Here is a 16,500-nt window from a genome sequence, read left to right as displayed (position 1 = left end):
GTGGATTAATCAATACCTCACATAGAGAAGGGAAAAATCCCAAACGAGGTTTTGTTTTTGTTTTTTTCACTTTTTATTTGGGAATAATTTCAAAGTTTCAGAAGAATTGCCAGCATAGTACAAAGAACATACACAAACCATATCAACCTATTGTTAACATTTTGCCTCATTTCTTCCATCACTTGTCATTCGCTCATAGCACACTCTCACATCTTCCTTTTCACACTCTTTCTTTCTCCCTCTCCATTTAATTTATCTCTAACTACCTTACTATGTATTTCCACAGAATAAGGATATTCGCTTACATAACCACAGTGCAATTATCAACTTCAGTTACAATGACATAATACTTTAACCTATCATCCATACTGCAATTTTGTCAATTAACCCAATAATATCCTTATAGCATTCCCCCTCCACTATTCCCAACTACAGAATTGAGTCCAGAATCATGTCCTGCATGTATCATGTGTCTTCAGCCTCCTTTAACCTGAAATAGTTTTTGGCCTTTACCTTATGTGGCACTGATATTTTTTAAGAACACAGTCCTTTAATTTTTTAAATAATATGGTCCTTATTTGAGGCTTGTCTGATGTTTCTTCATGTCCAGATTCAGGTTATATATTCCTGGATGGGATCCTTCATAAGTGATGTTGTTTTTCTCAGGGTATTATATCCAGAAGCATACGATACCCAACTGTTTCAGCACTTGCAATTCCACTTTTAGGTATTTCTCAAGAGAAATGAAAACTATGTCGTCCACAAAAAGGCTTGTATGAAAATGGCCCTAGTACCTTTTATTTCTAATAGCCAAAAACTGGAAGCAGCCCAGATGTCCAACAGCAGAATAAACTATAGTATATTCATAGAATGTACTAACTACTCCCAATAAAAGTAAATGAATTACTGACTAATGAAACAACATGGATAAATCTTAGCAACATTATACTGAGTAGCCAGACACAAGAAAATACTGTATAACTCCATTTAGATGAAGTTCCAGAATTAGCAAAACTAATCCACAGTGACAGAAATCAAATTACAGGTTGCTTCAGGGGACTCACTAGAAAAGGACATGAGGAACATTCTGGGGTGATACAAATGTTCTGTATCTTGATGGGGGGGGGTAGGTTACACAAATATATGTATTTGTCAAAACTGATCCAACTACATATAGAACTAATATATGTGCATTTCATTGTATGTAAATTATCTCAACTTAAAAATTTAAGAAACAGAAAAGTTTGTATTTTCCTCCCAGCAGTAACCAAAAAGAAAATAAGCTATTGGCAATAAAAAAAATTATAAACAATTTAGAAATTAACCTAAGAAAAATAATACACAACCATTTATAGATAAAAAATTTTAACTCTGGTCATGATCATACAACAAAGAAATAAATACACAAAAAATCTAGTATGTTCATAGATGGAATACTGGTGACAGCAATGTAAAGATAGCAATTCATCACTCAAATATAACTCTTATCAAAATACCTGAAGGATCCATTTGTTCTAAATATGATACAGAAAAAAAGTGGCCCATGAATAGCTAAATTAACCAAAAAAGCGAAGGCATGTGGTTCACCTTGCCAGATAATTAAATTTATTACAAAACCATTCTAACTAGACTACAGTACTGGGATAGCAAAAGACAAGCAAATGGAACAGAATACACCCAAATGCATTTATTAACATATAGTCTCTCGTTAGAAGCAGCCACACACAAAGTGCTGTTCAATGAATAAATGATATTATGAGGCTTTCCTGAGGGCATCTCCCACATCATTAACTACTTAAAATTCATTTTAATGATGATTCTAATAACCAAAGCAATTAAAAATAAAAGTGTTAAATGAAAAAAAGTAGAAAGAATGAGATTAATAGCATTATACAATTTATGTAAAATTTTATAACATATAAGCAAAACAAGACTATTTGGGAAGAAAACATCAAATAAATACATGCAATCTGACTAGAAAGGCTCAAATGTACTCTGGGGTAACTGCCTAAAATGGGGAACAGAATGACACTGAAGATAGAAGATAAAAGAGTAATCATGTAAAATGGAGTGAAAAAGGGGACCCATGCAGAACTCTGCATTGAGTATGAGCAATGTAATCCTAAGCACCTGATGTCTTGGGGAAAAAAAAAAAGTTATGTTTTTATTTTTTTATTCAGACTTTTAGATGAAAGTCTTAATCTAATTTTTACAAATAAAGAAGCTAAAGCTCAGAAATTAACTTGCCCAAAGTCATTCAATTTGTGACTGCAAGCCTAGATTATCTCTCCCCAAAGCCTATGATCTTTCTGTATTGCTATACTTCATATTTAATATTCTCTGGTCAACCGATCTGTTCACTCAAGAATTGATGGTATTAGCCAAGGCTAGTTATAGCATAACAAAAATATAAGAACTATCACAAAAGAGGAATAACATTTACCTCAGATTTAGATAGTGGCAACAATAGAAATATGAAGTTTTGTAACATAGTGGCTAGGACATGGAACTTCAGAGTCAAGATTCCCAAGTCCTCCATTTATTAGTTGTATGTTCTTGGGTAAATTACAAAACCTGCGTGCCTCAATATATCGATACTCTAAAATGGAGTTACTTCGGGGCATGTGGGTGGCTTGGTCAGTTAAGCTTCTGACCCTTGATTTTGGCTCAGGTCATGATCTCAAATGGAGCCTGGCATCCAGCTTTGCACTGAGGGTGGAGCCTGCCTGAGATTCTCTCTCCCTCTGCCCCTCCCCCTGGCTCGTGCACCCATGCACACTCGCTCGCTTGCTTGCTCTCTAATAAATAAAATGGAGTTATTATGAGGAAAATAAAATGATGCATGCACTGTGCTTAGTCTGACATAAAATATGCACTCAAATGTTAACTACTGTTATCAGCTATTGTCCTTTCTACCTTCTTTTACTTATCAAATTCCAGATTAGCATATACTTAATAGTCTCAATTTCTTCACCTTCTACTTAGCCCTCAGCCTGCTGAATTCTAATTTCTGCCCTCATTAAACTACTGAAATCAGTATGGTAGTAGCAGGATTTACCTTTTTTGATTTCTCTGCTGTGTGTGGCACCTCTGACTACTGCTTCTACTTGAAACCCTCTTCTCCTTTGGTTTGTCAAATTATACAATTCTGTTTCCCATCTCTCTCAGAGTCTTCTGAGTCTCCTTTGATATGCAGCTGCGGACTGCAGCAGATTAAATTCCAGTGCTTCCAGGGTTCTGTTCTCAGTCTTCCTTGTATACCTCATTTAAAAGTTCAATCTCCCCCACTTCATGTTCCAAGATATCTCCAAAACAACTAAATCCAAACTTGAACACAAAAATCTTCCTTTTCCAAATCTCCTCTTCCTATACCCTTGATCTCATCATGTGATACTCCTATCCACCCAGTCCTCAAGTTAGAAACCTGAAAAACATCTATACTACTCCTTTTCTTTCATCCTCCCTCCACTATTTACAGTTCATTTTACCTCAAATTTCTGTAACCCATTTCTCCATCCTGTTATGATTGCCTTAGCTCAAGCCCTCATCTCTTACTTACAGCAACCTCCTAACAGAGTTCCCTAATTCCTATCTTACCACCTCTGCAAATCAACCCTTCACAGTGCCAAGAACCTAACTCTAATTGTCAGAATTACTGTTCTCCTTCTTAGAACCTTTTATCCACTCTCCATGACAAAATTCAAGCTTCCTTGCATATTTTAAAATATCTAAAATTTTCTTCTATTGGCTAAGTCTTCAGTTTCCTATTTTCTGCCACTCCCTGCCTCCCACTTCATGCTTCAGTAATACAGAACTACTTGTAGTTGTTCCCTGAACACATACTATGCTGTCTCATGCTTCCAAGCCTCTGGCTCATGCTTCTCTGTCTTCCAAGACTATTCTGCCCCTGCTCCCACTCCTCACCATCCAAAACCTGACTAAATTCTTATTCTTTTTTCTGGGGGCAGGAACATGTTAGGGACTAGGACACATTCCTGATTTCCACAATCTGGGGTTTGGCCACAACCCTTTGGCATATCTGAGCACTTACTACAACGCTGAACTGAAATTAATTGTTTGTATTTCTGTTCCTCACACAACGCTGAGCACCTCTACGGCAAAGAACTTACTGCCCTGTTCTCAGCATGGTGATCTACTGAGCTCTTCCTTTGACTATGGATTGGAACAGCTTGGATAAGAACTTAGAAAAGGGAGAGAGCCCAGTAATCACGGAATTTATGGTAAAAGAAAGAACAGAACTGGGCAATGAAGAATTGCTTCTTAACCACAAGTACAAATCTAATCCGTAGTATGGAAAATAGTGTCAGCCATTCAATTACAGCAGTGTGGTCAAAGTAATGCCCTGCCTACATCCTCCTTCACAAACAAACAAAAAAGGCAATCCAGGAAAGATATCTATGAAACATAAAGGTGGGAAAGTAGAAATTAACTTTCAGGTAAGAGTGAAAATTATGGTCTTTTGAACATTGTCCAGAAATTTGAAAAAATTATAAGAAATTCTATGAAGTACAGGGAGATTTGTAGGAAATGGGTATAATAGAAGCCACTTCGATCAAAATCCAAAAGAGACCAAAAGATCACTGGGCCTCCAGTGCTTTCGCTTCATAAGCCCTCTACTTTCTTTAATCATAATGTATTAAAAGACATATTCTTCTTTATCTATTATCAGCTTGGGGGCTCCTTTAAGGTTGCTTCTCTCTGCGAGGTCTACCTGCTGATCGATCACAAGAGGTCACACTGTGCTCGTTTCCCTCCCCAGTTTTTATTCTTTTCGGCTGCCACAGCAGTCTCCGGTCAAATCACATGGAACTGCAGAGCTTAGCTGAAGAAAACTCTGAATTCTAGTGTTTGCTTCTAATCAAACCTTTGAATTTCGAAAGTTCTGATCTTTAATTTTCACTCTGATGTAGGACTGGTCTTGTATTCTCTTAGCTTAACTATTCCATGTATCAAAATCTATTAGAGGATTGTTTCACTAAATTTACCTATAATTTCAAGGATCCAGCATGGGGTACCACTTATTAAACAATATGGTATGTTCTGTTTTTACATCTTAATATACCATTAGAAATTCAGCCAATACAATTGTTCTCAAAGCTGCTGAAGATAAACATATACTAAACTTACTTGATAATGACATATTTTAAGAAACTGCATCAGGTGTATTTAGCCTATAAAACCCAAGTCACAATACCTCGCGACCTTAATTTTCAACTCAAAACTACAAAGATGGTCCCCAAATAAATTACGAACAGGCTAACAGGTTATTCATGCTATAACAGAAAGCCTATCTAAGAAGAGTGAAAAATAAAGCTAGAAAAGTAGGCTTGGGCCAGACTTCAGGCCTTTAAGGTGAGCGTTTACATTTTTACTCTTCAGGATGACAGGAGTCTTTGAAAGATGTTTTAGCAAGAGACTGACATAATCAAAATTGTGCGTTAGTAAGATAAATCATGGCACTGTATAGAATGGGTTGAAGCATATAAGGGTGAGATTACTCTAGCCTCTCCTATCTCTCTGGCTGCCAATCAAATGTGTGAGAACTCATGCCGACCAGTTCTTCAAGTATCTTCTATTTCCACTCCCATAAGCTTTTACCAATTACTTCCCTCTTTTGAAAACAAGGCCCTTTTCTCAGCCTTATCTGAGACATTTTATATTGCTGCCACTCAAATGACCTCCTTAAACCTCTTCCCATCTTTCATTTCAAACCACTCTCCTTCCCTTCAGAGCTTTACTTTGCTTGGCATCTTTCTTTATTCTAAGTATCTGCAGAAGCTCCACGTTCAGTCAAACTTCTGTTTCAAAAATGATCCCTTCTATGAGGACAACTCCAGCCCAATTCTTAAATGCACTGAAGTCTGCATTTTAAAAAAAATTTTTTAAAGATTTGAGAGAGAGAGAGAAGAGAGCAAGAGAGAGAGTGAGCACAATAGGGGGAGCAGCAGAGTTCCCGCTGAGCAGGGAGCCCAATGCAGGACTGGATCCCAGGAACCTGGGATCATGACCTGAGCCGAAGGCAGACACTTAACCAACTGAGTCACCCAGTCTGACTGAAAATTAAAGATCAGAAGTCTGCATTTTTAAGTGCCTATATAATGTCCTTACTTGGATCATTCCATTTGGATCATTCCACTCATCTCAACAGCTCCTCCTATTCAAATCCTCTGCAACTCTTCCATTTCTTTTTGTACATGTCCAATTCTTCTAGTTGCCTCAGTTAAAAACAATTAACTTTTCTTCTCTCTTTGAACTTTATTGCACGGATTTGTAACTTTAGATCCTAGCATTTAATCTCTCAACCAGTATACTCCAAGAAAGCAGCTAACTTTGTTTTATCTACCAGAATCCTATTTAGAACGTACCACACAGAAGCCTCAGTAAATATCTCTCGACATTGACATGGATGACAGAAAGGGAGTTCTGAAGAACAAGAGCTTGTTAGAGGCAAACTAAAACCAAGTTCTCGGGGCGCCTGATTGGCTCAGTCATTAAGCGTCTGCCTTCAGCTCAGGTCATGATCCCAGGGTCCTGGAACCAAGCCCCACATCAGGCTCCCAGCTCAGCAGGAAGCCTGCTTCTCCCTCTTCCACTCCCCCTGCTTGTGTTCCCTCTCTCGCTGTCTCTCTCTCTCTGTCAAATAAATAAATAAAATCTTTAAAAATAAATAAATAAATAAAACCAAGTTCTCTTCTGAATCCTAGACCAATGTTATTTCTACTATATTGCCCCGTCAATGGCCGATCTATGTCCAAACCAGATCATTTACTTCCTCAAAACTCTGCTCAATGTACCCTCTCTTCATTTTTATTACCAAATACTTGTTATGATAAATGTCAATTATTTCAACTGCCTTTTTTTTTTTAAGTATTCATCCCTCCAAGTCTCTCTCTTCTGAAATATTTCTAGCACAATGATGTTAAAATAACATTCTTGGAACACTACTTCTCTTGCTCGATCTTTACTGTCTAATTCCTTGGGTTAGCTTGTAAAACCCATTAAAATTCCCAAAATACAGCTTTTAGTTTCTATGCAAGCTTGTCTCCTTACTATCACTCCCACCTATATCAAGTACATTATCTCTTTTATTCTCTTTCTCCTTGACAATTAAGTACTATCTACCCACTACAGACAGACACACACACACACACATACATCCCACACTAGGAAAAGACCATTATTCATATTAGCAGCACCAGTACATCTTATTTCAGTTTATGAAACATCTACATTCCAAAGAAGCAAAGTTTATAAGCCACACATTATTTTCTCTTAAACTTAAGTCAGGTCTTTCCTGACAACTCCAGGTCTAATTTTTCTCTTCTTTAAGCACCTGCTGAACAATTCAGCTTTTTGTATTGTTCACAAATGTTCAAACCAGGTATCTTAGAATGTTAAATGTACAAAAAAAAAAAAAAAAAAAATCTCAGAATTAATCTAATCTAGTAGTAATGACTGGAATGAACAAGAATATCGCAAGCCTACTGAGACAGAATCCCCAAGGTAAGAATGCTAGGCATGTGTATTTTTTTAAAGCTTCATGAATAATTCTAATGGTCATTCCTAGTTGAGGCAATCCAGTATGCCCATTTTCAGGTAAGAAAACTGACACACAAAGAAAAGGTAAAGAAACTTGCATAAGGCCATCTATCAGACCACTGGCGGCATAGAGTAGTGATAAAAACACAGGCTCACCAGATGTCCATCGACAGATGAATGGATAAAGATGTACACAATGGAATATTACTCAGCCATGAAAAAGAATGAAACCTTGCCATTTGCAATGACATGGATGGAACTAGAGGGTATTATGCTAAGTGAAGTAAGTCAGTAAAAGAAAGACAAATACCGTATAATTTCACTCATATGTGGAATTTAAGAAACAAAACAGATGAACATAGGGGAAGGGAAGGAAAAATAAAATTAAGATAAAAACACAGAGGGAGGCAAACCATAAGAGACTCTTAACTATAGGAAACAAACTGAGGGTTGCTGGAGGGGAGTGGGTGGGGAGATGGGGTAAATGGATGATGGGCATTAAGGAGGGCACTTGATGTAATGAGCACTGGGTGTTATATGCAACTGATAAATCACTAAATTCTACCCCTGAAATTAATAATATCTATATGTTAACTAAATTGAATTTAAATAAAAAATAAGAACAAAACACAGGCTCAGACTCAGCCTACTTAGGCTTTGGCTCATTGCTTACTAGCTGTGAGAACTTGGGCAAGTAGGTTAACTTTTTTGTGCCTCTCTTTTTTCATCTTTAAATGGCGTGGTTCTCAAAAGAGTTGTAAAGAGAATAAAATAAGTCGGTGGACATGAAACACTTAGAATATAAATAAGCACCCAATAAAGGCTCACTATTAATATTGCAAAAAAAGGGTTACAACCAAGCTCTGAGTTAGTTTTATGCCCTTTCCACTACACGAGTATGAATGTGTATTTTGACAACCAGCTTGTATACTCCAGAGGACAGAGCTCAAGTCTCCTGCTTCTTCAGTATTCCCCACCACAACAAATACATTGTTGGTAACTAAATAACATTTTGAATGAATTTTATGGATTCCTGTTTCTGAACCCTGACACCTCTGCCCTCCTAATTATACCAAAGCACCCAGAGGAAATAAAAAGAAATCTTATAACAATGCTTACTATGAGCACGGCATTGTTTTAAGCACTTCACATATTTTCTCCTGTTAGATTACAAATACTCTATAACAAGAAATACAAAATTAGCTTAGTACCTATAAGCCACAAAACATTTTCTAACAAATCTAGGTGTTACCTCTATGTAAAATATAAAACAATTTTAACTATTGATTCATCACAAAAATAAAGTCCTAAAATAAAATCAAGCTTTCAAAAAAATCTGCATTTATGAAATAAGTTTATCCCAAGGGATTAACAGTCTTATACTGCAAATACTTGAAAACAATTTCTCATATCCTTGCAACATATACAATTTTATTTTTTGAAACTACTTTAAAATATGGCCTTAAAAGCAAACCAACATACAATTGGCACTAAAGTACAATCTGCAACATGTACATATATGTTTCAAATAAAGAGTTCCATTTATGTATAAACTACTAAACAAAAGTATTTCATACATATGTTTCTACTTGAAGATGGCTTGAAAGAATAAAGCACTTAAATTTTTTATAAATTTTTCTCTTCCCTTTCATTCCAAGCCCTAGAATGTTAGCTATATATATTGACCTATTTCTCTATTCATACAGTTGAAAAAAGTGAAAGAATAATTTCGGAGTTCATGAACAATGGAAAAATGAAATAACCGATGTCCAAAGGTACGTTTAGGTGTTAGTATCTTTTGTTTTTTTCATTACCAGCCAACCCAACTCCTGCCTCCATTCTGATATATCCTCAAATGTTTAATAATCTAAAGAGGTTATTATAAAACACATCCAACTCTTTTAAAAACAATTCAAAGGATACTATAAATAAGTAATTTGCCACTTTTTTATTGAACACAAGTGTTGGAGTTTTACACAAAGATGTTGTACCTCCCTGTCATACCTTCTTTCACAGACCTTTTCCTACTTAATAACTCAACACCTCTTTTAAGTACCATACACTTTCTTTGGAATGTATATCCCAGGACAAAGATAAACTTTTCTTCCCAAAGTTTTTCACATCAAGTTCCACAAGAAAGACTTTTTTTAAAAAAATTGAGATACAACTGGCATATTATGTTTGTTTCAGGCGTACAAAATAATAATTCAATATTTGTATATATTGTGGTATGTTCAGTACATCCATCACCACACAGCTATAATTTTTTTTCTTGTAATAATTTTTAAGATCTACTCCTAGCAACTTGAAGATATACAGCACAGTATCATTACCTAGAGTCACCATGCTAAAAACTGCATGCCCAGGACAAGAGATGATTAAAAAAAAAAAAAAAAAAAGTTGGGCGCCTGGGTGGCTCAGTTGGTTAAGCGACTGCCTTCGGCTCAGGTCATGATCCTGGAGTCCCGGGATCGAGTCCCGCATCGGGCTCCCTGCTCAGCGGGGAGTCTGCTTCTCCCTCTGACCCTCCTCCCTCTCATGCTCTCTGTCTCTCATTCTCTCTCAAATAAATAAATAAATAAATCTTTAAAAATAAAAAAATAAAAAATAAAAAAAGTCATCAAATGATTTAAAGAAGAGGGATTACTTTATTATTTTATTTTGAATATTATTTTATTCAGAAAAGAGATTTATGGTCTTAAAAAAAAGTTACAGAAATACAACAAAGAAAATCATTTCTCCAAACAAAAGACAAAAGACAGAGTTAGGATTTTCAAGGATATTTCCAATTATCTTAAAAATGATAAAACTACGTATATATTTTTCTTGTTTCTTATATTTCTGCTCACTTATGCATATTGACAAATGAGCAAGAAACCAGCAAAATTATCAAAGAAAAAGCGACATAAGGGCTATAGAAATAAAATCACAAGCCAAGAAATATTACCCCTGAGGTCAATGAAAACTAGGTAACATACTCAGAAAAATTACTACTAAGGACAAAAAAGCAAACAAAACAGACCCACCTTGATTTAGATATCTATCAAGTGTCTCCAGTGTGACTGCCACTTTAGGGTTTCCAGCCTCCAAAGTCTGTTCCTTCCAATCCATTCTATCCTCATAGTGATCTAATTAAAAGATCAATCTGACCTCATGCTCTTGCTTAAACTACTGCCCTGGCTCATACTCTCAGCCAGGCTAAAAAATCAGAGTTCATTTGCATAATTATCAAGTCCCTTCAAAACCTGGCTCTAGCCTCCCTTCCCATCTCTCCCCACATATACTCTAGGAATCTTGCCTCTACCTGAAACAAAATTCTTCCATTTTGAACTATCCATCCTGCAAACCATTTATACAGATGAGTACTGAGACGCATAGAAATAACTCGTCCAAGAACATACAGCTAGTGATAGCCGTATCTAGAATACAAATTCTACCCTTAGTGTTCCTAAAGATCTTTGTAATTATTTTTTGTGATTATTATACTTGTCAAATGTATGAGAACTGTTTAAATGTCAGGTTTTTCTCATTAGCTCTAAATATGAGCTTCTCCAAGATGATCCTATTGGGTGCAAGAAGAATAGATTTTTTTTAGTCTTAAAGAAATAAACCACTCTGATAAGGGATGATGATTAATGAGGGGGCTATACAAAGGTGGGGACAGAGTATATAGGAAATCCCCATAACTTCCACTCAATTTCAATTTTGCTGTAAACATAAAATGGCTCTATAAAATAGTCTTTTTTTAATTAATTAAGCTTTACTAAGTTTAAAAGAAGAATTTATACTTGTTCTGAAGGTCAGCTGGTCACACATCAATAACCCCAGGGACTATGTAGTCAGAAACCTGTGGGAAAATGTGGAAGTCCCACAAAATGGTGTTTACTTCCAGCACATTGTGAGGCACTGGCATTTATGTGTGCCCAATTAAGTAGACTTAGGGATTATATTATTTAGTTTTAACTAAACTGACTCTCACAACATGGAGAATTAGCTTTGAAAAAATTCCTGCAAAGACTGCAAAGATAGTAACTACACAAGCATAAGTCAACAAGAAAATTGCAGGGCTAAGACTCTTAACTAGTACAAGCTATTCATCAATCACATCATGATGTAAAATAATCTAGATGGTCAATCACAAAGCTCTCACCAGAAATTATTATTTGAGAGCGAAAAAAAGTACTATTAATAGAAAGTATTAGACTGTTCATTTTTCTCATCTTTTTTAAACATCTAATTTATGTAACTTATTATTATACTATTATACTAATATCATATTGGCACATGCACATAACTTATAAACAATTAAGCATATACTAAAAGGTGCATACACATGGTTTTACTGACTGAGGGGGGGACACACTCAAAAAATTTTGATTATCCACTGCTTAAAGCACAGACCAAATCTTTTTCCTCTTTAGGATGATTGCTCAATCTTCCCAGTTTGCCAGGACTGAGGGTAGTATATTAGGCTGCATGATGCCTTCCAGAGATGCCCAAGTCCTAATCCCTGAATATGTTACATGTTAAAACAGTCTTCGCAGATGTGATTAAATTAGGGATTTTGAGATGGGGCTATAATCCTGGATTGTCTTGGTGGGCCCAATGTAATCACAAAAGTGCTTGTAAGAAAGAAGCAGGAGGATCAGTCATTTAGTCGATGTGAAGACTGAAGCTAGAGGTTAGAATGATGTGAGGAAGGAGTCACAGACTTCACGCAGGTGGCCCTAGAAGCTGAAAAGGTCAAGAAACAGATTCTTTACCTCAGAGACTCAAGAAGGAGCCAGCTCTGTTGACATCCTGACTTTAGCCCAATTAAGACTTATTTTGGACTTCTGACCCCAGAACTGTAAGATAATAAATGTACGCTGCCACTAAATTTTTGGCAACTTGTTAGCAGGAGCAGTAAGAAATAATCCCCAGGGGATTCCTGGGACATGGGACTTTCACTGACAAAACCAGGATAAGCTGGTCACCTGATTTTTAGGTTTTCAATGCCCGTAACAACATATAATACAAAATAAGCAGGAGAAAAATCCTTGTTGAATAATTTTATGATGAAATATATAGATTATATACCCTATTTATATTTTGTGAAATATAAAGATAATATACCCTTACTATTTTATAAAGACCTGTCATATGTATTATCTCATTTCATTCTCCTAACAACCCAGTGAGGTGTGAATCAATTAGTTTTCCTACTTTCAGGATACAAGAATTAAGGTTCAAAGAAATTACATACCATGTCCAAGGACACATACCTAGTAAGTGATGAAGCCATACCTAGAATACAGGCCTTCCGACCTTTGACAACAGTCAGGATCCTCTGCCACGAATCAGGCTGCCTAGATTAAAATCCAACCTCCTAAACTTAATAGCTGCTTAACCTTGCCAAATTATTTAATTTACCTACTTCTTTAACTATAAAATGCAAAATAAGGTTAACAATAATACTTACCTCATAGGGTTGTGAAGATTTGAATGTACTAAAATGTGTAAAATACACACCACAAGCTAGACACAGAGATAGAGGACAATATTAATCATTATTACTCTGTGCTGCAGCTACAGTATGTTTATGCCTAAAATACTCTGTACTACTTGATAAAGAATCACATAAAATATGTGAAAGTAAAAAATAGCAACTAGAATGACTAATAAGATGGAAGAATAGGTTTTGTGTGAAAGCAATCTAAGGTTAGGACTCTAGGCTGAAAAGACAAACGGAGAGGGGAGACATAATCAAGATCTATAGAAGTGTGAGAGTATAAAAAAAGGGGTAAAAAAATTTCAGTAATATCGGTAGGAGGGAGGAGAACCTTAGAAACTACAGAACTGTAGTATGAACACACAGCATTCATAAATTACAAAATGATACAGCTTAAAAAAGAAATGGATCACAAAATTTGGGGACAATTTATAAATGTCAAAGAAGACAAAAATGGCTACTAAAAGGAGCTTAACTACTCTTCTGTAAACATCTAACCCTGTAATGGTTTAACATACCCATTATTGGTAAAGGGAGAATGGAGATATTGGGAAATAACATACAGACCAGACTATAACAAGGATTAGACCTCCAGTTGAATAACTGCAGTAATTTCAATATTTCAATTCCCCAAGGAAGAGTGTCTCAAAGACATAACATACCCTCCGCCAATCACTACCATGTACCACTCCTCTTCTCCAATCTCATCATCACCCTTCCAAGAAAATCTCAAACCTAAGTATCTTCTTTTCAATGCCCTTTAATGGCTTCAATAAAGAATAATTAAAATGTCCCTAAATTTGGCAGTCCAAACCAATCTCAAAATATACTAATCCAATTATTTAAGCTGAAGTTTCTTAAACTTTTCACTCCTTACTTAAACCCTCAACATTCATTCTTCACTGTGAGAGTCAACAAACTTTACAGAACTTTATGACTATACTTTCAATACTAGGCTGACTGATTTTTTTTCCTAACAGGTCGTGATCTTCTCACTATTACTAATGAATAAAGCTGAGAAACCATATTGAAGTCAGCCTAAGCAAAAGATAGCCAGAAGTTACACAGAGTAATAGAAGCATGGTTAATTTAAATTCACAAGTGATTTTAGGAAATACATCGTAATGTTTGATTTCCTCTCCACCATCTACTTAAAATTAAAAAAAAAAAAAAATCATGTATAAGGGTACAAATTTTCATCCAATAGATAACTAAGTCCTGGAGTGATACGGAGTATAGTGCATATAGATAATGATACTGTATGACAATCATTAAACTTACTATGAGACTAGGTTATAATTATTCCAACCACAAAAAAGAAATGATAATTATGTGACATGATAAAAGTGGTAACTAACACTACAGTGGCAATCATATTACAATACATAAATATATCAAGCCAACATGTTATACATCTTAAATTTACACAATACCACAATGACATTTACACAATGTCAAATATATTTCAATAAAAAAAAAATCAGAGATACTGGTACATTCTAAACTTGAATGAAAAGTGTAACCTCTTTGCCCTATGAGCCATTTCAGAAAGTGCTGGTGAAGAATAACATAATCTAAAGTTGGGCAAGATCAAGGAGAAAGAAGAAAGAAATGATATGTATCCTGTAAATTACCAAGCAGCCCCCAGGAAAAGGTGGAAGTGAACACAAGGTTTTGGTATCTCACCTACAAATTTAAATTTAAAATGGGGTGAGTGGACTCATCTCCTGCATGCACTTCTTTGTACCCAACATGATACTAAAAAGTAGAAAGGGTGACAGCGGCCCTATTAAAAGGGTTTGGAATTAAAGTCAAAAGGCCAAATGTCTTGTTCTCCAAAACTTCTATCAATCTTCCAATCAAAATTCCTCAGCTAGGCAAGTGTTTTCCTTTTCCTCTCTTTTATTATTTTATGTGAGCAACAACTCCACAATTTCAATATCTTTGGAATCTATTAAGCACAGAAAAAATGAACACATTGTTGGGGTTTTCCGGAAATAAACAAGAGACTCAGTTTATCTAGACTTTAATAAAGAGCAAATCGCTTTGACTAAAGAAGCATCTTTTCAGTCAGCTAACGTCACACATCTCTAAAGAAATTCCCTAGGAGGGAAAAAATGGCTTTTCCCAGTACAATGATACCAATCCTTTTACTGACAAGGTCTCTTTGCGCCTCAAAGATACCCAAATGTGCCAGGGATCAACAGAAAGTCCATAAACTTTATGAACAAAGCACTCTTCCCGCCTTCAAAATACAGGACTTAACCTCCATTACTAAGGGACATTATTCAAGCCACACCAGCAGAACCTACTGTACACACTACACCTAAGACACTGTACTAAACCAACGGCTTTTCATCATCTACCCCTTGAAAAGTGCTTCATAACGCCCCCAAAAGTTTCCAAGAACAGCAACCCCAAGTGTACTGGAGGCCAAAGACAGTAAGACATGCCCAGAACTACTGCTTGTACATTACTCTCACCCTCGTGACAATCACGTTTTTAAAATCGCACCTCGGGCACACATCACATCCCCTTATCACACTATGAAAGCGAGTTGCTGGCAATAAACCCGAGCAACTTACCTAGCATTTATCTGAGAACTACCCCAACACCCCACCGTCCCCAAGGGGCAAAGTAACTGAGTACAAAGGCACTCAGGTGGTCCCTTCCACTCAGGCACCCTTCCCTCCCACTTAGTCTCTGTAAATGCCAAAACACACCGTGGAAACCGCACAGAACGCAGCCAGGCCAGTCAGCGGGACAGCGCGAAGTAATCGGTGTGTCGCTCCGTAAAGGCCTGGGAGACCCGCACCCTGAAAGCCAAGATGATCTGGGGGTGTGACCTGGGCTGCTCCCTTCTCCCCTCTTGGGAAACTCCCGTATTGTCGCGGCGACTCACCAGACCAGGGAGCACAGAGACAGGCAGGAGACCAGGGCCAAGGCCCGGCGGTACTTCTTCATCTTCTCCTCCTTCTTCCCCCTGCCAGAAGGCGGCACATCCTCCCGGCAGCCGCCACTGCCGAGGCCAAGATGGAGGAGCTGGAGCAGGAACGACAGGATGGGATTGAGAGTCCTAAGGGCTGCGGGGCTAGGGGAGCGGCTCCTCAGCGGCTCGCTTACTGGCCGCCCTCTCCGAGGGGCCCACGGAGGCGCCGACAGGGGCGCTTCACAGGAAGACTCCGGGGACTGCCGCAGCCGCTGGCTCGTTCGCGCCCGCCTCCTCCAGCCGCCGCCGCCGCCACTGACGCCCCATATCGCCCCCGCCCGCCCCGGCTCTCCCTCCGTGCTGCCGGCGACCAACGGCCGCGGCCTACTCCTCTCTCAACAGCCAATCGCCGGCGGGGCCGCGCCACCTCACACTCCGCTGAGCTGGAAGAAGACGCGTCACCCACGTCCCGCGGCGCTCGCGCCCCCACCAGGCTCCGCGCGGGCCACGCCCCCTCCGA

The 16,500-nt window shown here is 37.5% G+C and overlaps 1 protein-coding gene across 2 annotated transcripts in view; it reads right to left on the bottom strand.

Annotated features, from left to right (window-relative positions):
• SUCO (SUN domain containing ossification factor) overlaps window positions 1-16,111 on the bottom strand; it is an 86,769-nt gene extending 70,658 nt beyond the window's left edge. For both annotated transcript variants that reach the window (XM_032393398.1, XM_032393397.1), the window contains exon 1: window positions 15,954-16,111. In XM_032393398.1, the coding sequence (XP_032249289.1) occupies window positions 15,954-16,015 (62 nt within the window). In that variant the 5' untranslated portion in view covers window positions 16,016-16,111. The remainder of the gene's footprint in view (window positions 1-15,953) is intronic.
• Between the last annotated feature and the right edge of the window lie 389 nt (window positions 16,112-16,500).

Source organism: Phoca vitulina, unplaced genomic scaffold (assembly GCF_004348235.1).
Source record: "Phoca vitulina isolate PV1807 unplaced genomic scaffold, GSC_HSeal_1.0 scaffold73, whole genome shotgun sequence".
NCBI lineage: Eukaryota > Metazoa > Chordata > Mammalia > Carnivora > Phocidae > Phoca > Phoca vitulina.
This window is presented reverse-complemented; position numbering and strand designations above follow the sequence as displayed.